Consider the following 26,044-nt stretch of genomic DNA (forward strand, 5'->3'; position numbering starts at 1 on the left):
TCAATTCCTCAAGAATTACAATGTCAGGATGTCCGGCACATATTCTCACCTTAAATATAATAAACCAAAATAAAACACAAATAAAACAGATAGTGGATTTTTCAGTCTCATTCATGAGATTGGAAACCCAAAGCGACAGTATCACTGTCTTACCAACAGCAGCTTTAATACACAGTCAGCACTAGTAAGATTTCATTGGTGGGACCAGTTTTTGTGCTAGGTGAAAAATACAACTGGTTGTTTGAATACAACCACTCACAGTCTTGACTGTGTATTTTTTTTTTTTGAACAATGATTTTAGACAAAAACAACTCTTCATAGTAAATTCAATGCAAACACCCGGTAGTCTGTTTACTGATTAACAAATCCACAGTTCGATTCTATCTGGGAACGTTTGTTGTTTCTTTCTCTCTGCTGTGCTCGGATATTTTATTTAAACACTACCTTCATACAATACTTTGAATGTATGTTTCATCATCTGTAATGCTTTCATGGTACGTTTATCAAGTGTCTTGTCTGATCACTTCGATTGTGTTTCCGGTGTAACCTTTCCATATCTGTGCTGTGCTGCTCTCAGAAGAGAATCTGCTGCATCACGACCCAAAAACCCATATCTCCCAGAAGAAGTCTGACAAGTTTACGTCCTCAATTCCTCAACAATTACTATGATGAATGAATGAATGAATGAATTGTATTATAACCTCTTACAGTTCTTTATCTGCACCCTGTCAGTCCATCGCTGTAGATTTCGACACACACCTGCAAAACTACATGACATTCCCATTAGTCTTAGAGATGATCGTAGTGCTGATTAGCAAATGTTAGCATGTTTACGTGCGAAATTCAGACTGATGAAAATGGTTGGCATTATAGCAAAAACCATTCAATCAAATAAAAACGATTACTACCATGGACGGTACCAGGATTTTTTCTCTGCCGGTGCTGAGGTGGGTTTGACCAATACATGGGGGGCTCAGAAAATAGTCAATTTTAATGACTTCAGAATTACTTTATTTGGAAATATCATTTTTTTTGTTGTTGTTGTTATTTTAAAAGCAGATATGGTACGCAGCACATTAAATATAAATGTAGCTTTTAATTTAATTTTAGTAAAGAATATACAACAGAATATCTGTGAGCCTCATAAAAGTGACTCAGCACCGACAGCGCTCGTGCTGTGACTATAACAACAAAGCACATTCAAAATGTAGCAATTAAAAGTGCATTTGTTCCATATGCATAATCACACAACTGCGCATTTGTAATAATGTTCGGATGTCGGATATGACAATGCCAGGAATTAAATTAGTAATATCTGTAGTGCAGCCACAACAAGAAGTGGGTGCAATACTACATCTTTAATGAGGAAAACATGAATTAGCCTCCATTGGCTGCAGTGATCCTCTAGCAGCAGATACTGTGAGTTCATCCTCTGTGCGATTTTATGCAGAGAGTTTTGGCTTATCCTATTTTGGATGCATTTAAAAGAAACTGATTTTAAAAAAGAGAGAACAAAGAATGCTGTCAGTTCACTCAGTGACGCCTGAAGCAAGTGAGTTTTGTGCACGTAATATGAGCTATGCTGGTATGTTGTTGAATACCTACTGGTGTCTGATGACAGCTGAGTTGTGAACAAATTAACATTGTCCTCTGTGATCGTTAAAAAAAGTGGATCAGATTTGAAACAGAATGACTTTTAACTCTTAGATAGTTTTTATATATAATGATACAAAACAATGTCTGTTAGTCAATCTAGTGACATTCCCATCAGCCTCAGCAATGTGTTTAGTGTTTCTTAGCAAGTGTTAGCATGCTAACCTACAAAACTAAGATCAGTGAAAATGGTAAACATTAAACATCCCTGTATTAACATTGTCACTGTGAGCATGTGAGCATGTTCATGTTAGCATTTAGCTCAAAGCACTGCTGGGCCTAAGTGCAGCCTCACAGAGCCACTAGTGTCGCTGCGAACTATTAAATAAAAGTTAAAATTACAGTACAGGTTAGGTCACGAAAGCTGCTCAGTTGTTTTGTTTTTCCTTCTTTTCTGTCTCCCTTTGTTTCCTGAACCTATCAATTGTCAACTTTTGAATGCAGGCTCTAACTCTAACATATCTTCAAATGGATCTATTAAAACTCACATTACTGGTGACATCATTAATTTGCTTTTATACACAACATCAGTCAAATTCATTGTTTACTTTCACAGATTTATTCAGCATAAGATAGTTTAAATACATACAGTAAAAGGAGACATGTTTTCTGTTCCACCTTAAAATGAGCATAAATGCGAGAAATCATTGTTAACACACAGTATAATTTAAATGTATAGATACATATTGATACAATTATTCACTATTTACAAGTCATTTCTTGATATATATTATATATAGATATTTGGATATTCTTTAAACTAACATACATCAACATTATTTTGTTTTTGTTATTATATTGTAACATTTGCCAAAACATCCACAGTTATACATACAACCACCAATTCAATAGCTTTCACTCCGTTTTTCTCATATTGTTCATAAAGTGTCCCTGAGCTCATTGAATGGTACTGAGGGAGCCGAGGAGGCCGATCTTTCAGGGAACCAGGCATGAGGAGGCTCTCTGAAGGAGAGAAACGAGGTACGAGACAATCACACCATGGTGCTCTTCACTCTGTCAAAGATCTGTCGGACTTTTACCGCAGGGACACAGCCTTCCCTCAGAATGGTGATGGTTCCTGTGAAAAGAGGATGACAGGCTTGAGTTAGATTCTGTTAAAACATAAAAAGAGAGAATGTAATGGGGATTTCTTTGCATTTTACCTTCATCAATCTTCAGGCAGTTGACCACGGTGGAAGCAACAACTTCATTTGAGTTCCCATCACACAGAACACCTTGGATCTTGTGTCCCAGTCGACTGTGGCAAACAAGATGGTAGGAGAGGGTGTGTGAGTGAATGTGCATGTAGTTGACACCAATTAGCAACATATATTGTGATAGATGATGCTGTCCACATGAGGATGTGAGCACAGTAGAGCTCTGTGAAGAGACACTTACTTGATGACCATGCTGTGGTGGGTGCTGTCTGGCTCTCCGCTGGGATTGGCAGAGGTAATAGCGAGGGGTCCAGTGATGTCACACAGGTGGCCGGTCACTGTGTGGTCAGGGACGCGGATCATGATGCTGTCCTTGGTACCAACACGGTCATAAGCTGGACCCACTCCTACAAAAGATTAATTAAAAGGTAAGGTGAATATGTCAGTGATGTTTATGTAAGATAAGCTGAACCAGTTGTAAATTGACTCCAGTAACACAGATTTGAAGCTGCTATGAACAGTTTACCTAGTTTGAGGAGCCAGTCTCCTTTGCTGACAATGCAGCTGATGCCTCCTGGATACACATTCCTCATAAACTCCCAGAGCAGAGGACTAAAGGGAGGCTTTGCTGCCACCAGCTGCTCCACACTGGAGATGCAAATACAGACAGGCTTCTCTGCTGGTCTGTCCTGGATGAGGTCACAGATAGCAGGTTGATGAGTTTCACATCAAAGACAATATTTTAAATTAGCATTTAATGATCTTTTTTTTCATACTTTAATATTGTAGATTTTCTCTATAGCTTGAGGATTCTTGCAGGATGCAGCCAGGGCATACACAGTGTCTGTGGGAATACCACACACTTCTCCTGCATCCAGAAGGCCAGCGATCTTCAGGAGACTACTGGTGAGTCGTGAATCAACTGCAGGACAGGGTAGCTGTGAAGCAGACTCCTGTTTCACTTTCTCCTGAGACGGGCCACAGGGGGAGGGAAAACTCATTACACAATACACGACACAATAGCGTGTTTTGTAGAACTGAAAGAGGAATGCCAAAGGCATTTCTTGATTGGTTACCTTTATTATGGGAGGGCCCATTGGCAGGAGTCTCTGTGAGAAGATGCAGTTCACCAGTGACGCAAGAGCTCCATATGTGCAAATTATTGACAGTAGTGCAAGCATGGCCACTGAAAAGACAATTATGACAAAATCTTTCAATAATTGCATAGATTTTTCAAACAGATTTTATTTTAATTTAAAGGTGCAATATATTAGATATATTATTAAAAAATAACCAAAATTATTAACAGAATGTGAAGAAATAATAGTTTTTATGTTATGTTAAAGACATCAGTGTACTGTGTTGCAGAGACATCCAATGAAGTTAGCATGCTAATCAGCTAGCCCTGGTGGCCACAGTGTCAACACCAACACTCCGCCAGTAGTACAGCTAACTGCACAGCTAACTGAGCTAACAAGCTAACAGTAGCTACAGTCATGGATGTATAAACAGAATACAGTTAGCAGCAGTTAGCAGTTACTCTGGTGACATGCTGCCCCTATTTGTTTGGAGTATGAATTCAACAGGCGTCCAATTCTTACATGTTGCACCTTTAAGTTTTTTTCTGGATTTAAAAACAAAAAAAAAATGTGTTACCAAAGACACTTTTTGTACACTTACTCTCGAGTTTATACGGCAGTCGCTGCAGAGTGGAAAGCAGGAAACAGACCAGAACAACCTCCATGACCACTGTTAGAAACAGCAGAACCAGGTTCCTGTAGGCAGCTGACATAAGCAATGGAAGAATGAAAACAAGCTCAAACCCGAACAAATGAAAGTATGCTAATTTAAAAGTAATCTTGTCAATCTTACCAATCAACATGAGGAAAGCATTAATGACCAGGAGAGCAATGGCCCCTGCTGTAAAAGCGTAGGCTGCCTCCGTGGAAATCTGAAGCAGGTTCCCTGAAGAGAAAAACTTTGGATCAGACTTTTGTGTAATTCAATCAGAACAAGTCTCCATTTTAAACATGTTTGTGCTGACATACCTGCAAACCTAAACCAAGTCCAGGTTGCCCATATTACTGCATAGATGGATGAGATGACTGACCCAAAACGTCCACCTCCTGTGACTTGCAGCCGGCTGACATAGGCCTGGATGATGGCTCCAGAGATGAGGACCCAAGGGACAGTCAGATGCAGGAAGGCAGTATTCATACTGAAAAATCTTGCATGAAGAGCTGAGAGAGCTGCAACCCCATTTGTAAGGTAGAACAGGGCGTCTGAAGCTTGGTCAGTTTGGGGCAGAGCATTCTGGTCTCCTTGCTTGGCCCTGCTGCAGCTCAAAACCTTCTTCAACTGCTCTGCAGAGACAGGCTGTGGTCCTACAGGGATTAGAGACTTCTCTGCTATGGTGTTGATAAGACGTGAGAAGGTACCATACAGAGAGACTGCGGTGAACAGGGAGCAAGCTATACCAAAGAAGATATAGTATCCCTGGAGAGGGATCTGGGGGATTGTTGAGACTGTTAGCAGGACAAACATTATGTTGTGGATCAGTTCCAGGGCATCTGTGTTCAGGCTTCCAACACAGAGTACTAAGCCTGCAATCACAAAGAACCAATCTCCCACCATTGCTTCCCTGCCTGAGATCAATTCACTGTCCTCCACGAGCAGAACAGATAGCACAAACTCATCCCAAGCCTTGATCAGCCAATATGTGGCATGAAGGCCAAACTTTGTGGTGTGGTAGCAATCTTGGCGCAGATGGGCATAGTAGCTGGAGAACAGCTGGGAAACTGCGGTGATTGAGACCCATGCAGCTCCTAACCCAAAGGACTTCATGTACCCAAAGCTGTAGAACGCAAAGATGAAGGGGGCAATTGCGTCAGAGAAGAAACCCAAGGCCATGGGCTCTGCATACTTTGTGTTTTTCTTCTTCTCTTGGCCAATGCTCTGGGCACTTCCTGAGTTGGGGGTCCCTAGCAGGAGCACATTAAAGAGTGGGGTACCGAAGCCTTTGAGGACTAGACGTTGAGTCAGACCTTTGGCGAGCAATGCAGCTGAACCGTAGATGGCAAAAATCAGAATGAGCAACTCAAGAACTCCAGAGACCACGAGAGCCCAGGAGCTAGCTACCAGACCTACTGCTTCAAAAATTAAGGTGGCTGTGATGGCCCCAAAGACAAAAGGCATGATGTAGTTGACTGTCGCAGAGCAGAAGGCGAGCAGAAAGGACAGGAGGATATAAGGGACCAGACCAGCGATCCCGGACTCTTTCAAGGACAGGCATAAAGAGCAAATTGGGATCTCTGTGGTGGCATTCGAAGATATGTTGCCCGTCATGTTAGTGGACAGGGACAAATTGTTCACCATCTGATGTGGCATAAATACAGTGATAGGAGTTTCCGGTAAAGCACCAAAGTAGATTCGGGTGGCACCAAAACTGCTCCACAGAGCTGCATAGCCAATAAAGGCAGTGCCACTCAGATGATCGTATTTTCTAAAGGAAAGCAGTCCAGCCACCAGTTGGCATATGCCACCAATCAGGATGAGATGAACACCTATAAAAACATAGAATTTAAATTACTATGACAATTCTATATTACATTTTATCACATTATTTTAGCAGACACCTTAAAAGTTTTACCTGCGAGTATGTTCTCCACGCCCACTGGTGCATTGCCAGTGCGTGCAGTATTGAAGTTCTGTAGCAGTACGAGGAATGCACTGATCCCATTGGATAGGATGCCTAAAACTCCTGGTTCACCATAGAAACTGGCTGGAAACCCATCTGAAGTTGCCATAGTGTCTTTGTTGTCAGTCTGTAGTTTCACTGAGACATTGAAACAAATGACACAGAAAACATAAGAATGAATGCATACATACATGTACAACCAACCCAGATGCTGTGTAAAGCATAAATAAGAACAGAATGTAATCATTTTCTATACCTTTTTGAAATATAATCAATTGAAAACAGTAGAAAGACAATATGTTTAATGTTTTATCTCATCAACTTTATTGATTTTTGTAAATATATGCTAATTTGGAATTAGATACCAGCACATTTAAAAATAAGCTGGGACAGGGGAAAGTTGTGGAAATGTTTAAAAAACACCTGTTTGGAACATTCCACGTGTAAACAGGTTAATTTGTAACAAATGATAGTATCATGATTTTGTATGAAAGGGGCATCCTTGAAAGGCTCAGCCATTCCCGAGTCATAAACACAGTTCATTTTATTGCATTCTGTTTTATTAACAGATTACGGCTGGTGGTTCGAAAAATACGCAGTAAAAGTGCCCTCTCGGATGCCCACATGGTAGATAAATGTGACAAAGTGCTGTCAACCTTTAATTATAGATAATGAACAATACCAAATGCAAAAATTACCCCAAAGTTTTACCCCCAAAAATCAGAATACAGTCGTATATTGATAGTTGCTTTATTGTAAAAAAAAAAAAAAAAAGAAAGAAATGTATAACAATTACAGTGTTGCTAAAATATAAATGCAACACATCATCCAAGTGTTATGCAGACAGAGAGGTCACTGATTGTGGATGGAGAGCACAACTCGACTGTCTTAGAAGTGTCAGGAAAGCTGACCACACACAGCAAAATTGCCGTAGTGCGATTTATTTGTACAAAAGACAAAAAGTTAACTAATAATAATACCTGTTTGGTAAATATACCATAAAGCACAGACGGCAACTGTTATGCGGTCAGGCTCTTTTCTGTCTTATCTCTTTAAACATTCACAGCTGAGAGGATTCAGCCCTGCCCAGTCAAAGGTTCACACAGGAGCAGGAGACACAGCAGAGTAGCTGTATTCAACTCTCCTGCTCTGTGATAACAGAATTCATAAATACGTTTACAATGTATTATACAGTGCTTACTGTGATACAGAGTATCTAGAAATTAGCCCCTGTTAAAAAACATGTTGTCTCCATCAATTAATTGTGTAGCATTTCAAAGGCTTCATGTCAAAAAGTCTTTTTTGCCAGTTAGTAATAAAGAAAATGAAAATAGAGTCTTACCTGGTGAAGACGCTCAGACAGATGAACTGTTGTTCTGACGCATGGATGAAAGTTTGTCATAAATAAGGCCTGAGTGGTGGGTGTAGGAGGAGTTGAAATTTCCCCCCACATTATCCTACACTGGCAACCTGAGAGGTGACATCACTGCTCCCTCACTGAGATAACCAGCAACCACTCCTTCCTCCTCCCTTTGTGCCGGACGTGATGCTGGTACTGGCAATGATGATGTTGACCACTGTGGAATTTCCTCCCTAATCTGATATTTGCTTCCCTGTTCCTCCCAGGTCAGTATCAGCAGCCATTGTGACCCCTTGACTATATAAAGGCAGGTACTCGGAATCAAAGCATCAGCATCCTTCACAACTTGTTGACTGCAAACCTCCTGCGTCAAACAGAAAGAAAAAGGAAGAACAAGAGAAACAACTGACTGCGACCATGATCTCCACATTACAGGTAATGACTTATTTATTATAGATTTCTGTACCTTAGACTCTAATTAAGGGCATAAATCTTGTTTATGCCTGAGTATGTCAATTGCTTCCTCCAGCCTAGTGTAGAATTTAAAACAAAACTCTAAAATCATATGACAGGTTGCTGTGGATTATTTTTTATTTATTTATTGTTATAAATTATCTGAGAATGTGGTATGGAAGAATTTATAACAGAGCTCTTGTTAAAAGTTACAGCCCCACCTCAGCAGCATAATAGCTCTTTGAAAGGGGACAGGCAGGCTGAGTAACATTCATTTCAGGTATCGCAATCGCCAGCAAAGGGTGGTTTAATTAGATGTGAGTCTGACAAAGAAAAGGCAGAAAGTCACTGCATGTGTTCACTAACTGTAATAGATTTAAGATTTAATAATTTAAAAAAAAGATAAATAAAGATATTCTGTATTTTTTTGCCCTGCAGAAAACCATTAGACCAGTATGGGCTGTCAGAGGGCTTCATAAATCTGCAGTGGAAGGTAAAGTTAACTTTTTGGTACACTCAACTTTATTCCACCCTCCTGTCCAAACATAAGTAGACGTATTTCTTTCAGTTTCAGCTGTTGCAACATTTCTCCTCTACTCACTCCTGAGCTCTTGCCTTCTCTCCACTCACCTTTTGCTCTTTCCACCTGCAGTCTTGAAGCACCCGGCCCCTGAGGAAACAGTCACAGCCAGCTATGGGAAGTTCATCAGCGAAGTAAAGCCTCAGCACTTGTCCTCCGTGGTACTCCAGCGCAGCAAGAGGATGGTGCTCGACAGCATCGGAGTTGGTCTGATTGGCAGCACGACAGATGTGTTTGAACTGGCACTGCAGCACTGCCAGGTGAGTGAGACGGGGAAGAAAAAAAAAAGGTTTCTTATTTGGTATGAGGCAATAAGACAGATGAAAGTAATTGCGTGACCTTATACAAACAGTAGTCATAAGTCTGCGCAACAGCTGTGTGTGGACAGATGAGATGAGGGTGAAAAAGATCACAGGTTATTATTATACTGAATGTCTGGTGACCTTTTTTCGCAAAATTTCTGTGTTCGGCATGTGACTTACAAAGGAACCTATTCAACTTTCAACTGAAGAGAGACGTGTCAGAGCTTAAAGTTCATTTTTTGAACGTGATGACACACTCTGACTTGTGTATCAAAACCACCGCTGTGGCGACACCCTGCGTTTACCTGTCTCCGTCTCTTCCCCTGCAGCACATGTATGCTGCTGACGACATCAGCTCTGTGTATGGACGCAGGGGCACAAGGCTCTCCCCAACACTGGCAGCTTTCGTCAATGGAGTGGCGGTGAGTTTAATTAGGTGGAACAAATGGGTCACCATTGCCCCCAGTACACCACACAGTTTTAGACACACCAAACCCTTTACCACAACCAAACTACATCTATTTTATATTCTGCTATGGCACTGTCTGGGCTTCAAAACACTTGACTCCACTTTACCCTTCTGTGGAAATTTCCAAAATTATGTCCGCAAACATTGCTTGGCTTCCATTCCTAAAGAGGCCATCAGGATGTCAATAAAAGGATGTCGAGTAAGGAGATGGGTGTAGAGAGCTGAGAACTGCAGCTAATTATAAAAATGTTCTCAACTAGCCCCTGTGTTATTGCATGAAGCATAGAAACATCATGTTCTCGCGTGCAGCCGGTACTATTAATGTGTCTTTTTTGTATGCAGACTCACTCCATGGACTTTGATGATACATGGCACCCTGCCACTCATCCCTCAGGAGCAGTCCTTCCTGCTGTGTTAGCACTCAGTGACATGATGCCTGCTAACAGCAAACCTAGTGGCCCCGACTTCCTGCTGGCATTCAATGTGGGCATTGAAATCCAAGGCCGACTGATGAGGTTCTCTAATGAGGCCCGCAACATCCCCAAGAGGTGAGTGCTACAGAGCACAAGTCAATTTGGATGTATGTACTGCCATTTATTGGCTAATAGGAGCATTGCAGCAGGTTTTGCACTTCACTGGATCTCCCCAGGTGATCACTTAACAGGTATAAAGCTAGTGGAAGAGGTTTTATTTACATTCTATGTGAAGGACAAGTATCGACACGAGTCTACAGAGATCCGTGTTTGACTCTGCTGATCTCTGCAGTGTGGTTTACAAGAAGGCTGGTGCAGCGTAATGTGCAGCCTCTCAGCGGTGTCAATGAGCTGTGAAAGGCGTGTTATTATGTTAATCTAAGGGACAGCAGAGGCTCTGTGGGTATTGTTTGCACAATTAGCTATGTGGAGGTAAATATCACACAGGACTCTATTTGGCAAGTGTTTACACCAAGTCAAATGACCCACTGCATTACTTACTTGTTTATCAAATATTGAAATGAAAAGGTTTCCTTGAACGCCCTTGAAAATAAGCTGTCTCAGCATGTGGAGAGTCACGTAAAAGAGTAGTTGTTTGTACAAAACACCTGACCAAAGTCTCTCTTTCCATCCCCAGGTTTCACCCGCCCAGTGTGGTGGGGACCATGGGGAGTGCAGCTGCCTGCGCTCGCCTCTTGTCTTTGGATCCCTCCCAGTGCAGTCATGCCTTGGCGATAGCTGCTTCTCTGTCTGGAGCCCCGATGGCTAACGCAGCCACTCAATCTAAACCCCTACACATCGGTAATGCCTCACGTCTGGGGCTGGAGGCTGCTTTGCTGGCCTCCCGAGGCCTAGAGGCGAGTCCTCTGGTCCTGGATGCCGTAGCTGGCGTGGCTGGCTTCAGTGCTTTTTATGAAGATTATGTGCCACAGCCTTTAGAATCACCCCGTGATGATGGCCATATGTTCCTGCTAGAGGAGCAGGACATGGGCTTCAAGCGCTTCCCCGCCCATCTGGGGATGCACTGGGTGGCAGATGCTGCAGCCTCAGTCCATAAGATTATTGTGGGGTTTGGCCCTGGCACTGTCTCACCAGCTCAAGTCCAAGACATCTTGCTCAGAGTCCCCAAATCGAAGTACATCAACAGGCCTTTCCCTGACTCTGAGCATGAGGCACGCCACTCTTTCCAGTTCAATGCTTGCAGCGCTCTCCTGGATGGCGAGGTGACTGTGCAGTCCTTCACGCCTGCTGCCATTATGCGCCCTGACCTCCACGCTCTGCTGAGCCGTGTTCGCGTGGAACATCCCCAGGACAACCCGGCTAATTTCGACCGCATGTATGGCGAAGTCCAGGTGACACTTGTTGATGGAGACATTCTGAGGGGACGCTGCGACACCTTCTACGGTCACTGGCGCAACCCGCTGACCAATGACAGCCTGAGGAAGAAGTTCAGACACAACGCGGGGTCGGTGCTTGCCTCAGAGAAGGTTGAGAGGCTGATTGGTGTAGTGGAGGAGCTGGACAGACTCGGGGACTGTAGGGCCCTTCTGTCACAGCTGCAGTGAACACAAACAGAACCTATTGTACATAAATACATTATCAGATCTTTTACTTAAATGATTACAGTAAAATGTTTTGAAAATTACACATTTGTTTACAAATCAGTTCAGGAAAACATTACGAAAAAACAGTTTGCTAATTAAACTAGATGTTACACTCCACTGTACACCACGATTATGTCTCTCATTCCCCTCTCTTACTGGTGCTGACAGAGCTGTGTCAGCAGATATTTATCTGATGTACATTGTGCTAAATTATTTTGTTGCATTATTCCATGATATTTTATTTTATCAGGAAATTAATGAGTTGTAAAATGTGATCTTGTAACATTGCAAAGGGAAGATGAAGGATTTATATATTTAAATATCAAAATTATACATTGAAGTAGCGTAAGGCACTGTACTGTTTTTGTGCCAAACAATGGATTGTTGAAATGTAAAAAAAATGTAAATGCCTGATGCTTGTAATGCAACAGAATTTCCTCTTTGACATTTTAACCTTTCATTGTACAAATGTAGCATTTTTGTTTGTGTCTTTTGTTTTAATAAAACTACTAAAAAAGAAAGTCTGAGAAATAAGAAGGTGTTCTTCCTCCTCTCATCTTCACATCTCTTTTACAACCCTGTTTCCAAAAAAGCTTGGACGCTGTAAGACGAAAGCAGAACGCAATGATTTGCAAATGCTTTTTGACCAGTATTTAATCGAATACAGTACAAATACAAGACATTTATTACACTGATGAACTTAATTTTGTTCTGCAAATATTCAGAATAAACACTCACTCATTCACATTCTGAATTTGATTTTAGCAAACACACTTAAAAGTTGGGACAGATGCAACAAAAGACTGGGGAAGTTGTGGAACGTTCTAAAAACACCTGTTTGGAACATTTCACAGGTTTACAGGTTGATTGGTAACAGGTGATAGTAACATGATTGAGTATGAAAGGGGCATCCTCGAAAGGCTCAGTTGTTCACAAGCAAGGGGAGGTTCACCACTTCTAAAAAAACTGCGTTGGCAAATAGTCCAACAGTTAAAGAACAATGTCTCTCAATGCACTTTTTTTAAATTACCTTTATCAAACTCAAGGTTCATTTAGGGCAGGCTGTCATTTACAATAATGTCGAGTAAAAAGATACAAAATATTGAGAAATGCAAAAATAAGACCAGAAATTAAAAATAAGTATATAATAGCAAGTCATTCAGGAATTTCACCATCTATGATCCATAATGTCATCAAAACAGATGCACAGAGTGAAATCTCTGCACGTAAGGGGGAAGGTTGAAAACCGACATTGAATGCCTGTGACCTTTGATCCCTCATGTGGCAATGCATTAATAACCACCATGATTGTATAAAGGATATAACTACATGGGCTCAGAAACACTTCAGAAAACAACTCTCTATAAACACAGCTCGTTGTTGCATCTACAAATCTACCATGCAAAGACCGTATATCAACAGCATGACATTCTGCATGTGTTACAACAGTGTGGCTTCATAGTAATAGAGTGTGGGGACTACACTGGCCTGCCTGCAGTCCAGACATGATTGAAAATGTGTGGTGCATCATGCAGCACAAAATACATCAACATAAATCAAGAAAGATAAAGATTTAACAACACGACAATAATTGTCCTCGGTTCCCTAATGCGTACTGTGTGTTGTTAAAAGTAAAGGTGATACGACACAGTGGAAAACATGCTCCAAGTGTTGTGGAACGTGTCGCAGACATCAAATTGTGATTGAGTTTTTTTAAAAACAAAAACAATAAAGTTTATCAGTTTGTGCATGATCTTAATTACATTTTTCACAGTGTCCCAACATTTATTTAAACACATAAAAAAATTAAAGCAACGCGAAATGTAGGAGAAAACACAACATGCTGTATTTCCTTAGAAGAAAAGATTCTGTCGAGCAAGTTTGTGCCTAACGAGGTCACACACTGCGGCACATCATTCTGTCATAAGCTTAATCACTGCCAGTAAATCATTCAAAGCCAAGAGAATGTCTGCAGTCCTGTTTCCACGATAAAATACATACATCACTGTTTCCCTCAGCTGAAACAAGCAGGAAGTTTGCAGAGTAATAAATGTATCTTCTATGCACACATCAATACCCCCATGAAGTGTCAACAAAAACTTTTAATGTGGAGCAACGCTGGGAAAACACCGTCGTTTTCCTCATTCCAGTGTGTGGTCCTGAAGTTAATGTGTGGCAAGAAGTCAGGAGGAAATGGACACTTGTCCTTGAGACACAAGGCCCACACGAGGAAACCAACACTGGTCTTATCTTACAGAGAGAGGGCCACCAGACTTTATACACTCTTCTCTGTAATTGAACTTTATCTATTCACTTTTCTTTGGAAACGCTTTGGATGAAAAGACATACCTATCATTGGGATCAGAAGGGTACGAGAGGTTCATCGTTGTTGGAGATGCATATCGGATGAAGCTGGAAACTTTTAACTGAACTTTAACAACAATGCTTGGTTAAAAGCAGGAATCGATCGGCTGTATCCACAGCTTTAAGATAAAAAGAAAAGGTCAGAACCATGTTTTCAGTGTCAACAGCGAACATTACATTGCTTAAATGAGCAAAGTGGCAGAGATTGTGCTGTGGTTAGTGCTCTCTGCTCAGTGTTTCTGCTCTGAAGCCAGATTGATTACATCTAACACAGATGAGTGAGCCACAAAGACCAGAGTTGTCTAAAAGTCAATTAGACTAAACTATTTCAGTCACACTAGATTTCTTCATGGGTCCACAGGTTGGGTTACAACTGCTGAATGCCCATGTGAAACAACGTGTAAGGTTATTTACTGGGCAAAACATTTTGGCCAAAGCTTTGTTTCTTATACAGCTAATAGTTCAGGTCAACCAACTGTACATCAGGTGATCACCAATGGAGAAAATGACATGAGAAATGTTAGTGTTGTGTTTTATCATATAAAAAGATCATCGTTTTACTGGAAGGCACTTCAATTGAAGCTATTACTGTGGGTTAGTGTTACATTTCCCTATGTGGTTAATAAAGCAACAAAGTCTTTCAGAATGCTGTCACCGACTGATAATATATTGACTAATAAGGAAATAAAGGCATAGATGATAAAGACATGTTTGAACTTTAGGAGAAGGGACATTTGTAACTGTGCATGAACATTAAAACATTCCTCAAGAATGCAGCAATAAGGAAAGACTAGAAGTATGTCACAGTACAATGACATGCAGACAAGCAATAACGAGAGCAATAAATGCAGGGACTCAAATTACACAGTAGCCAGGGAATGGAGATATCTATCTTTATCCAATAAATCTTTATAAGTCTATGGGTGTGGTGCTCTAATTTTGAAGACTGTTAATATGATCTCACACAGCAATGGTATTTTACGATACCAGGAAAGTTATCCGGTGGAAACTACCTGTATCACTGTGTTTTATCAGAAGAAAAAACTTGCACAGGAATTAAGACAGAAGACCAAGGGCAGCTAAAAATATCCCCTCAGATGAGTACCATTTCCTGTAAACTTTCGCACTAGGACACACCCGACAACAAAGGAGGGGCTACAACCACAATAAGGATGTATATGTTTCCGAGACGACACAATGGTCGTGCAACCTCATCTGAAGGATCGAGCTTCTCTACAGCTCTAAAGCTGTGACATAAATGGAGTTTCCATACAACAATGGTTGAACAGGTTGTTTTGGACAGGTGGCAGAAAGGCTCTGCTGCTGTTTAAAGTCAGAAACAGGAGAAATGATGGTCCCTTTCTTCTCTTGATAACCCACCTTACTCTCATACAGGTTTTCTCAAAGGCAGGTTTAAGAGAGGGTCAGAAGTGGTGTGATTCTGTCGCTGATGTAACAGATCACAAACAATGAGAATCTATAGCTCTTAGAACAATGAATGTGGGAAATTGTGAACTGAAGATGGGAATATTTAGTACTGAGAAAACGCATGGTTAGGGAAAAGACTGTACCTACTGACTCCATATTTAGGCTACATATGAAAAGTAAACTGAAATACTGCAACAACAAATGGCTGAAGCAACCACATTATGAAGACAGGCTATAGTTATAATCTAAACAGTTGTTTCTTGTGTTAAAGATCAGAAATAAGAGAGCCTTTAGTACATGCAGGAATCTTTTATTTTCCGCTGAAGCAGCAATTATTCTCATTTCTCTACACAAAGTTAAAAAAAAAAAAAACTTCGTAAGTACCCATTTGGTCATAAAGCTCTACAGCCTTTCTACGCATCATTAAAATAGCAACCACTGGTCAGCAGAACGTCACAGACACACTTTCTGCACAGCCAACTGATGTTATCCACCCTGGTTTGAAAATAGTGCATGTGTGTTTGAATTACAGTAATTTGGGGCCTAAAACTTCTTAGCTAAAACTGTAATTGTGTAAAGTGGGTCCAACAGAACTGGAGTGACTGGATGCATTTAAGTGCTCAAACCAGGCCAAAGAAGTCTCAAGAAGATCCCTCTGGTGACTGGTTATAGTTTGACACTTCGATGAGGTTGTGGTCTGGATCTCTGAAGTAAAGAGAGGTGATAGCCCCCACAGCTCCACTCCTCTCCACTGGACCCTCCTCTATCTCAACCCCACAGACCTGCAGAGGACAAGAGACAACAGAAACTGACACTGAGCATTAAAGCTGCACCTTAATCACAAAATGGTAACGAAATGTGACAAAGTCAACTAGAGGTCAAGTGGTTTTAAAAGAGCAACCATCTTACAGGATGAACACTGACATTAGTAATTCAAGACAATCTGGAGGAAATGGGTGAAAGACCTTGAGATGTGCAGCTACTGTTGCCAGAGGCGTTTTGGTGATGAGGCACAGGTCTGCAGAGCCTGAGGTTGGACGCTTGGCTTTGGGCTCAAACTCCTGACCCAGCTGGTGAAGGTTAAACTTCTGCTGTCCGAATCCCAGAGCCTTACGGTTTCCCTTGAAAATGCAGAGATGATAGGTGTGAGTGATGCATTGAGAGCGGTGCTCTCAGCTGACACATAATCAAAGCCTGCCATCTAGTGGATGGTCTCCCAAACCAAAAGCACAAGAGCATTTCACTTTTCATTGTCTCTGTGTAAATAATGCACATATAAGGATAATATTACTGCCATTCTTAAATAACTAATACGCAATACTTAAAAGACCCCCATCAGTCAAAAATGCATTTTCAGAGTCCCTAATGTTGAATGTTTGAGATTCACTGCAGAGCAATGTATGAGCAAATTTGGCTTTTTCCACATTCATTGTGTAAAATTAATAATTTCTGCAACATATCTGAGTTTTAAATTTTGTTTTTTGTGATTATTTTTGGTCCCCAAAAATAATGCAACACATTTCATTTGACATTTATTGCAAATCCATGCACACGCATATATACACCTATATCCCAATAATCCCTTAAACTTGTGAAATGAAAAATATTTTCATATATTCTGGATTTTTTTATGGAGTAGGAGCCATGTTAAGGATTTTAATCTGGTTAATTTTAGGGAGTTTTATTGACCTTATGCATGTGTGTGGAGGGGAATTACAACACACTAAATGTAAAACACCTCTCATACCTTGAAAGTGATGACCTCCATGCCAAGGACTGAGGTATAAAAGCTGACGGTGTCTGGCACGCTTTTCACTGTCAGAACCAAATGATCCAAATGGCTCAGCTCAACCGGACAGGTTCTTTTGAATCTGACAACACCAAGTTTTTGGAAGGAGACGGTCTAGAAGAGACAAGACAATTCACTTCAGCATATTTAGCGTCAACAGCGCCGCTGCGTGGTCAAAGCGCACCGCATGCTGTGAAGGTGGAATTCTCGTGTAGCTTCTTGTTGTTATGACAATTAGCGAAGACGTTGTTAGCCTAGCAACGACATAGACAGTTCTAGAACGTAAACAGAGCAGCGTTCTATTTGAGCTCATTGTTAAAGCCGGTAGTTTATCTGTCGTGGTCGCGATTTCTCTAATAACATAAAGTGTAAACTGCTGTCACATTGTGCAATTTCAGTCTTTACAAAGTACCACACGAGTGTTAACGTGCATATAACGTATAGCTTAACCTTAGCGCTTGGCTTAATTAGCATTGAGATAGCTAGTTTACCTTCAGACAGTCCCTCTGAAAGTGCCACAATCGATTCCCAGCTGTCCGGAGCGCCATTCTCTTCGTGGTCTGACTCCGGTACTTCCTTGTTTTTCCGCCTCTGTGGACTGTGAACTACATGCAGCACTAGCCAGGTACACATAACGTTAAAAGAGACAAAATGGAATACATCTGTCAAAACTAGCTAAAACGTGCGACTACTAGATGTCACCAGTGTTTGTACCTGGTGCCCCAACGTCGAGGACAATATTAACCACAGTGAACGTCGCTTGTTGTATTCAAAGCTTCACTCCTTCACGGTTTATCAACTGTAAAATTAGTTCGTGGATATTCTTGTTCAATACCATGTCAATGTCTGCTGTGCATTTGCTGCTAGCTGAGAGAATATCCATGAAGATAATTGTTTTTTATCTGGCAGCTGTACGTGAAAGGGAGTTTTAAGAAATCCTACCAGTAGGGGTGCTACTAATAACACATGACTTCCCCAAATGCAGGTGTCAGTGGCCACATGCAACATTAATGATCGTTTTCTATATAGTCTGATACAGAGCACAATGGACTGATCTTTAAAGCCAGTAACACTGATGGGAAGGGAAACACCAACTCCCTCTACTTGCACTCACACTAGGGTTTAGAGGACCATGTAATGCAAAAGTCAGATCAAAGCAAACATAGAAATAAAAGTATATTTGTACGGTTTAATATATAAGGTATAAGTAATAGTAACTAATAATGTGTGCACCTAGATGCAGAATAAATGCATCCAAGAGCATAGTACTGTACAGACTGCATACCTGCAATACATTTTGAAGCATAACTTGTTTAATTCAGCGGTTAGTTTCATCTAACACCCAGTTAACATACTCCACTGGGTGGTCACAGAACGAGGCCAAAACTAAAGCATGGCCTAAGAGGGAACATACATTTCATTTACATGTTTCATGGTATTTAACAATGACAAGGTCTGCATTCAAACGTTCATGTCCCGCAAAGGGAAGTAATAATTGTGACAAAGTCATCAAACAGTGAAACAAGAAACATGACAGGGTGGCATTGATAGTGATGCCCTTCTAATCCTTTAGCCAGTGTTCCTGTTCATCAACAGTGCTATTAAAACCTACAGAACTTCTAAATAAAATAAAATGAACTTCAACACATTTTAATAGGTAATAAGTCTTCATTTAAGATTTTAGCCATTAACAACATATTTAATAACAACAGCATATATTTATATCATGGTTTGTGTTTCCCTACTTTCACTTTCGCATGTATTGCACTCTGATATGGAGCATCTGCTCATGAGGCAGGAGGGTACAGTGGGCAAGCATGTTTAATTTCTACTGGAGCCTTTCTAAGACAGAAGGTACAATGATGAATTTTTTTCAGCCTTTGTTAAAAGTCTGACAGCCAAACCTTTGGATTAATAACTTAAGTTGTCATTTGTACACTGAGGTGCATGTACAGGTATAGAGATCTTGAGAAGGCAAGTCTACATTTCATTTAAGATCAATTTCCAGTCCTTTCACTATATGCGATACTTGCTTAGAGAGAGTAATACATCAGTCAATAATAAAAGACAAGCCAAGATGTTCATGGAAAAATAAAGAATCAGGCCAGTATCTCATGGATGACAGGACAAAGTAATTGTGAATTCATCGTTGTACATTAAAAAGTAAATGACATTTTACATGTGGGGAAAAAGCAACAGCAATCATATTCAAATTTTGACATGTCATGCCTGTTAGTATAGTATTTTTGAGGTGGGAAAATTCACATGCCAAGTACTTGGTATCAGCCCAATCTCTTCTACCAATATTGAGACATCCCTAATTTCTGGTATTAACACTAAGCAATACATTTTCATGATCATCACAATAAAGATGCAATATGACCCCAAAATAAACTTGCACTTTAAAAATGTAACATGGTTGGATTAATCTTTCCCTTGTACCTGAACATTTTGTTTTTAAGACAACTAAGCACACAGAATATTCATGGTACGTATGCCCCTCCAAAAGTTTGTTTGTTTCTTTCAGGTGAACAAAAAAGGAAGTGACTACAAGTCACACTGTAAATGGCAAACCCATTAATGTCCGATATTCTTTGGACATCACAAACTTGAAATAATTCCGTTGTGTACACCCATAAAACCTATTGAGGGATGCTCTGATAGAGAGTGATTGCGGCCAACACCACCCTGATCTTCATATGAGATAATATACAATCCAAAACCGATTCACTGATACAAAGTATGATTCAAAATTATTTTTACAAGCTTATTTACAGCTAATACTTTGAACTGGTGTAACTAAGAACTGTCTTGTGTGTCCAATACCCAACTTCTGGTACATAAAGGGCCATTTAGAGGCTAATACAAAGAGCACATGTGCCTGAACTACCTGCAGGTGTGCAGCATTTATAACCAGGGGATTCTTTAATGGACACTGGTCTGCCAGTGAGCTTGGCACAATGCAAAGAACTGCTTGGTCACTACAGGTTGATTCAAACAGCATGCATTGCTTGTGCCCAACTTTGGACTGCAAAAATAAATGTCTTATTAGAAATTGAATGTCCCAATGTCACTGTATGGAGCACCCCAAAATCAAACCTGTGACTGCATTATGATCAAACTCACAAATGGTATGAAGAGTGAACACATTTCCTCAAAGCCTTTTTATGGGCTTGGGATATTGGATTACTTAGGTTGAGACAAAAGGCCTGTAGTCTTTTATGAGCTACACCACACTCTCTCGGTTGGCCGATACCAAGACAGCCCTGCGGCAGATGGGGCAAGTCGAGTTTTCAGACAGCCAGCGATCAATGCAGTGCACATGGTACTCGTGAGAACAGGGCAGCTTACGTAGCTTGTTACCTTCTGCATACTCTGTTATGCAGACACTGCAAGTCTTCAAGGCATCACTCTCACCAAAGTTACGCATGGAGAGGTTGTCAATCTGCTCTTTGGTCAGTCCTTGGGGCTGGTCCTCGTCATCATCATTTAGGAGGAAGAAGTGGGCGAGCCGCAGGAAGGGCAGTGAGCTGGGCTCCTCTAGGCTAATAGGTGGTCTAGGTCGGGCCCTGCCACCAGAGGCAGGCTGACCAGTGGCAAGGCTCTCATCCACATCGGTCTCAGCTGTCCTTGCTCTGACTCCAGCAGCTACAGGTGGTTCATCAACATCAGCAGTAGGAGCAGCAGGAGGAGTAGTATCTGGGTTGTTGAGGGCTTCAGCCAGATCTGCAGGTGTGTTGGCTCCACGGTTTGAATCTGAAGAATCAGAGTCTGAATCCATGAGGTAGCCGAGTTCACCAAAACCAGTCATTATCTGCCGAATCATAGATTGGAGAGCCATTGAGGTAGCCTCTCCAAGACCTGCATCAGAGATTCTACGGATAGGGATGCGAATTGTGCTGACGTAGGTCCTCACACCAGCACGCTCAGAGCGCGAGAAAGTCCTACGAAATCCACCACGTTCACTCTCATAAAGAAATGTGTTATTTGAGTTCTGGGAGCGCGAGCGGGTACGACTAGCAATGCTGTCTCTTTGGCGATATTCGCCTGGACGCACACGACGCACCTGGAGATCAAGCATAATAGTAGGGGGGCGGCGCCCGGCTGCACCCCCTTCCCCCCCAGCAGCTTCTCCTTCTTGAGATCCAACATTTGGGACCTCGGGGACTGATTCTGCACCAGCCTGAGATGGCTGAACATCACTGTCAGCAGTGCTTTGCCTGGAAAGAATGTGTTGTCGAGTCCGTGAACTGCCCTCCACTTGAGGCACAGGGGGGGCATTGGTTAGAGGGTTGGACACTGGAAGGCTCTGAACATATCGTGGATTAGGGAGACCATCCAGTTGATCCAAGCTGAGAGGGGACCGGCTCCTGGCTGTACGGGCCCTTGTCCTGCGTGGTTCTGGACTGCGGCTGCGGGGTCTCCGTTGACCCCTGCGTGGAGAAGGAGAAGGCGGGGGTTGTACCGGCAGGATAGCAGGTGAGCTGGGAGGTTCCCCTAAAATCTCTTGTGAAACGACCTCTTCTAGTTCAGGTTCTGGTTCAACAATGACTGCCAACTCCTCTACAAATGGTTCTTCCACCACTTCTGTCTCCATGGGGACCTGTGGTTCAGCATTTGGCGCCAATTCTTGACCCTCTGAAGATACTTCTGAGGACACCTCTGGAACCACCTCTGAGGACACTGCCGCAGCCACCTCTGAGGACACCGCCGCAGCCACCTCTGAGGACATCGCCGCAGCCACCTCTGAGGACACCGCCGCAGCCACCTCTGAGGACACCGCCGCAGCCACATCTGGAGACACCGCTGCAGCCACATCTGGAGACACCGCTGCAATCACATCTGAGGTCACCGCTGCAGTCACCTCTGAGGACACCGCTGCAGTCACCTCTGAGGACACCGCTGCAGCCACCTCGGAGGACACCGCTGCAGCCACCTCGGAGGACACCGCTGCAGCCACCTCTGAGGACACCTCTGCAGCCACCTCTGAGGACACCACTGCAGCCACCTCTGAGGACACCTCTGCAGCTTCACCTGGGACTTCCCCTGGAGCTTCACCTGACGCTTCACCTGAAGCTTCCCCTGGAGCTTCCCCTGAAGCCTCCTGCTCCCCTTCAGCAGCGGCTTGCTGTTCAGCCAGATTGCGGTTCACACTGATTTCCAGGCTGAAGCGAAAATCGCCACTGTTTGGGTTGGTCTGGCTTACTGCCCGCCATGACTGGTTTCCACGATGACCAGTTCTGGTTGTATTGCCAGTGCGCCTCACTGTGTTCAGCCAGTCCAATAGACTGTCACCACTGGCAGGATCCTCAGAGCTTTCTGGTGGTTCTGAAAATCAGCAGAGTTAACAAGAGACACATTATATTGGAATTTGATGGTAAACCACAATCCAAGAAAAAAAAAAAAAAAAGAAAGAAATGGCAAACTTACCAACTGGATCTTCTCCACTTTCAGTACTGGGGGTGTTATTCTGCGGCTCTGGGCCATCTTTGATTTGCTGAAGTCTACTAAACAGCTCATCCTCTGTTACCTCACCTGAAAGAGACATTACAAGAAAAATGGTCTGTTATTAAAAAGAAATATACATTTTTGGTAACCCATGTATTCCTTTCTTGAAGGTTATTACAGGTTTAGTTCACTTCCTCTTCTGTACCCTGACCACTAATGTTGGATTGGAGGATGACATTGCAAGTACTGTATGTGCGAGGAGTTGAACCAATTTTCTGATTTATTTCATAGGAAGAGGAGAGGTTACACTATGGACAAACTGTAACAGCTACCTATCTGGCAGGTAGAGAACGAAAGTGAAAAAGCAAAAAAATCTTGTTGTATATTGCAGAAATGATATAGACGTGTCAAAAAAGAAAAGCGCTTGTGTAATTTTTGTTCTGTATTAGCCCATAGAGCTGTTTGGTTGTCTTTGAACACAGCAATAGGACAATACTGAAAACCTCCAGACTTACCAGGGCATGCCATTGTCCATTCAATGCCCTCTCCTTGCAGGGTCCTCCGCTAAAGGGTGCTCCAAACTTACATTCCCCCTCCCACTGTCCTGGGACAGAAACGGATTGGGCGTCTTAAGTAGTCCGTAGGATGTTGCATTTTGAGCATAGTGACATAGTTTTATTTTATCTTTTAATTCTACTGGACAAGTACAAGACAGACAAAGATGGAGGAGGGCAAAGAATTTACCAATAGATAATAAAAAAAATTAGATGTTGATATTGTCAACTAAATTATGATTGAAAGTTTTGCTGTTTTGCATCTTGACGCATTTTTTGCAGGGCTGGGTACAGGTAAATACTTATATCTGAAAGCTCTCCACATCAAAAATATTTCAAAATCTAACAACCTAAATAAGAAACATGTATCAACTTGAAACACTGGAGCAAATTTTGAGGAATCTAATAGGTGTTAATCTAATAATGTTTTGCCTCAAAGTATATTAGCACTTTGTTTTTTTAGGTTTTTTTGTCAGCCAAACAGTTTGAAACTTTGAAAGCGAGGAATACAATTCAATAAAGCTCAAATCCTATGTTACACACACCAAGTGCAATTAGTTGCTTGAACTTTTTGGCAGGCATCTGTGTGATGTAACCTACCTTTTTAAAAAACTAAAACCTATTACCGTTTTAGTTGCTGGAAATGATAGAAATAGTGTCTCCACAGTCAAAGATTACTGTTGCAATCTAATGTAATTAGATATCGGATTATTACCTGGGGTGCCCAGAAGATTGTTATCTCTCATGAGACGATAGTCCTCATCACTGAGATTGTTGACAAACTGATAGAAGGCCTCCTCCCTGCCCAGACGATCCTGCTGCCTTCTGCGCTGTGACTCCGGCTGCTCACCGCCACCTTGCTCTAAACTGTCAGACCCTTCCATTGATTCAGAAGGGAGGGAGGTCGAGGGATGTTCTCCAATCTTCAACAAGATCCAGCCGCTGGAGAGAATAAAAACATAAGATGTAAATCACACACACAGATGGATATGCCCTATTTGATCACTCTTCGTCTAATTACAGGACTTAAGATAGTAATACTCAGATGTAGAATAGCATAATACAACATGGACTGGCACATTTAAATGTCCTATTTGACACCTTTTGAGTATTTCCACCGTTTTAACAAAGAGTGTAATGGTCGAATCGGTGTACTATCAACCAGGGAAAATGTCATCAAGGGAAAACATGGGTCAAAATACAGCATCACAATGCGACACAGTCAATATTTGGGAACATCGATCTAGTAACTACTGTTAGCATTGTTTACGACCACTTATTAGTAACATACAGCTTGCCTTTTCCTGAACACATTGTAAAAGGTGGCCGTTAAATAGCCTTAGCTGATGTGTATATTTTGATGGTTTGTGCGTTTCAAAGTCCTATGGGAAAGCAGTCTGTTGGTCAAAGTCGAGATACAAACAAAATGGCATCATCGGGCTAAGCTTACGTTAGCAAACTAGCTATTAGCATTGTATGTGATTGCTAACACTGAACAACTTCAACCACTACTAACATAGCTGTAAAGGACGACTCAGTGTGTATGTAGAAATATACAGGGTAAATGATTGACTGGTGATATGGCGAGTGCGATACCATCTGTGTCGTCGGCTCAAAACAAACCGTTTTAAATGACCACACAACCCCGGTGATGTTGAGCTTCCACTACGCTAGTGCTACTTAGCTTCCATGTTAACTAGCCGAGTGGCTAACTACATACGCTACCAACGGGACTTCTAACATAAGCTAACGCTAACTAAGCTAGTAACTTCATGATAGATGTCTTCGATCACATTAACTTGTCGTATATTCTTAACTATGTAGCAAAATTTCGGTTATGTTAGGGAACGTGGCGTGAACTGGATATCCGTGTGGTTTATAGTTGCTGAACATTCATTTAAAAACTCGTGAGTTTCCGTAGAAATACATTGAGGATACTGTTAGCATTACCGCAAGCTAACACAGCGAACGACGTCAACCAGTGACGTTCACAACCTAACCAGAGCAAACAAGCTAAAATTAGCTAGCTCACGAAATCAAAGGCAATCAGGAGGAATATAAAGCCTGTCGCCAAATATATGTTACATTACCTGCTCAATGATGTTAGTAGCAATGTAATCGTACAACCCAGTTGTTCTTCTTATTCTCTACAAAACGCCGGACTGTTTAGCTAAGTACGATTTCAGGATTCCATTTTCTTTCTTTTAGGATAGCTACAATGATCTTCCGGAAACTGAGAAAAATGTTGTCGCTTTTCCCTCAGTAAAACCTCCAAGGCGCACACAGGCACTGCAATAACAACAGTCTAAATGGTTTGAGTTGGTGTCTGCCAATCACAGCGAGCGAGGCGGGGAGAGCTGTAGCGACCTCTTCACTGTGGCCGCCTGACAGGCCTCGCTCAGGGAAACAAACCCCCTCGCTTGCCTGGGAACAGCCATAGAAAAAAGGTGTTTGTTTGGACAGTGTGGCGCTGCTCAGCTGTAGCGTCACGATGCGGTTGTAAATGCAAATACTCTTACCTTCTGCAGGATTCAGGTTGTAGGACAAAGATCTGCAGGCCAAAATAGCCACATATACATATATATATATGTATATGACATTGTTCAAATAACATAGATCTTTATTAAATATGTATGTATATGCTGTATGTAACATTATTTAAAGGATTTTTAATAAAAATCATTATGTCTCATGCATGACATATAGGAATAGC

At 41.8% G+C, this 26,044-nt stretch overlaps 4 protein-coding genes across 5 annotated transcripts; 1 reads left to right on the forward strand and 3 right to left on the reverse strand.

Annotated features, from left to right (window-relative positions):
• Positions 1-2,459: 2,459 nt before the first annotated feature.
• On the reverse strand, positions 2,460-9,033 carry LOC311257132 (uncharacterized protein). Its single transcript, XM_084352603.1, has 12 exons — positions 8,951-9,033; positions 7,850-8,231; positions 6,460-6,645; positions 4,859-6,373; positions 4,683-4,775; positions 4,491-4,595; positions 3,887-3,996; positions 3,587-3,778; positions 3,337-3,499; positions 3,052-3,217; positions 2,817-2,911; positions 2,460-2,731 (listed from the first exon to the last, which is right to left on the reverse strand). Exons 3-12 carry the CDS (start codon positions 6,614-6,616, stop codon positions 2,646-2,648), a joined length of 2,682 nt encoding a protein of 893 aa, XP_084208729.1. The 5' UTR covers positions 6,617-6,645; positions 7,850-8,231; positions 8,951-9,033; the 3' UTR covers positions 2,460-2,645.
• irg1l (immunoresponsive gene 1, like) lies at positions 8,278-12,047 on the forward strand. The gene is made up of 6 exons (XM_084352604.1): positions 8,278-8,302; positions 8,759-8,813; positions 8,973-9,160; positions 9,532-9,624; positions 10,014-10,219; positions 10,782-12,047. The coding sequence occupies exons 1-6, from the start codon at positions 8,285-8,287 to the stop codon at positions 11,707-11,709; spliced, it is 1,488 nt and encodes a 495-aa protein (XP_084208730.1). The 5' UTR covers positions 8,278-8,284; the 3' UTR covers positions 11,710-12,047.
• Positions 12,048-15,729: 3,682 nt separating this feature from the next.
• On the reverse strand, positions 15,730-18,259 carry glod5 (glyoxalase domain containing 5). 2 transcript variants are annotated; one of them, XM_084352566.1, is made up of 5 exons: positions 18,044-18,259; positions 17,821-17,946; positions 17,288-17,443; positions 16,506-16,661; positions 15,730-16,322 (listed from the first exon to the last, which is right to left on the reverse strand). In XM_084352566.1, exons 2-5 carry the CDS (start codon positions 17,875-17,877, stop codon positions 16,182-16,184), a joined length of 510 nt encoding a protein of 169 aa, XP_084208692.1. In that variant the 5' UTR covers positions 17,878-17,946; positions 18,044-18,259; the 3' UTR covers positions 15,730-16,181. The 2 variants fall into 2 exon arrangements, with proteins under 2 accessions (XP_084208692.1, XP_084208693.1); XM_084352567.1 differs by having other exon boundaries at positions 18,165-18,180.
• Positions 18,260-18,504: 245 nt separating this feature from the next.
• rlim (ring finger protein, LIM domain interacting) lies at positions 18,505-25,695 on the reverse strand. Its single transcript, XM_084352565.1, has 4 exons — positions 25,422-25,695; positions 24,047-24,273; positions 22,760-22,864; positions 18,505-22,657 (listed from the first exon to the last, which is right to left on the reverse strand). Exons 2-4 carry the CDS (start codon positions 24,213-24,215, stop codon positions 20,556-20,558), a joined length of 2,376 nt encoding a protein of 791 aa, XP_084208691.1. The 5' UTR covers positions 24,216-24,273; positions 25,422-25,695; the 3' UTR covers positions 18,505-20,555.
• Positions 25,696-26,044: the final 349 nt, after the last annotated feature.

This window comes from Pagrus pagrus, assembly GCF_965226575.1.
Source record: "Pagrus pagrus genome assembly, chromosome: 5".
Lineage (NCBI taxonomy): Eukaryota > Metazoa > Chordata > Actinopteri > Spariformes > Sparidae > Pagrus > Pagrus pagrus.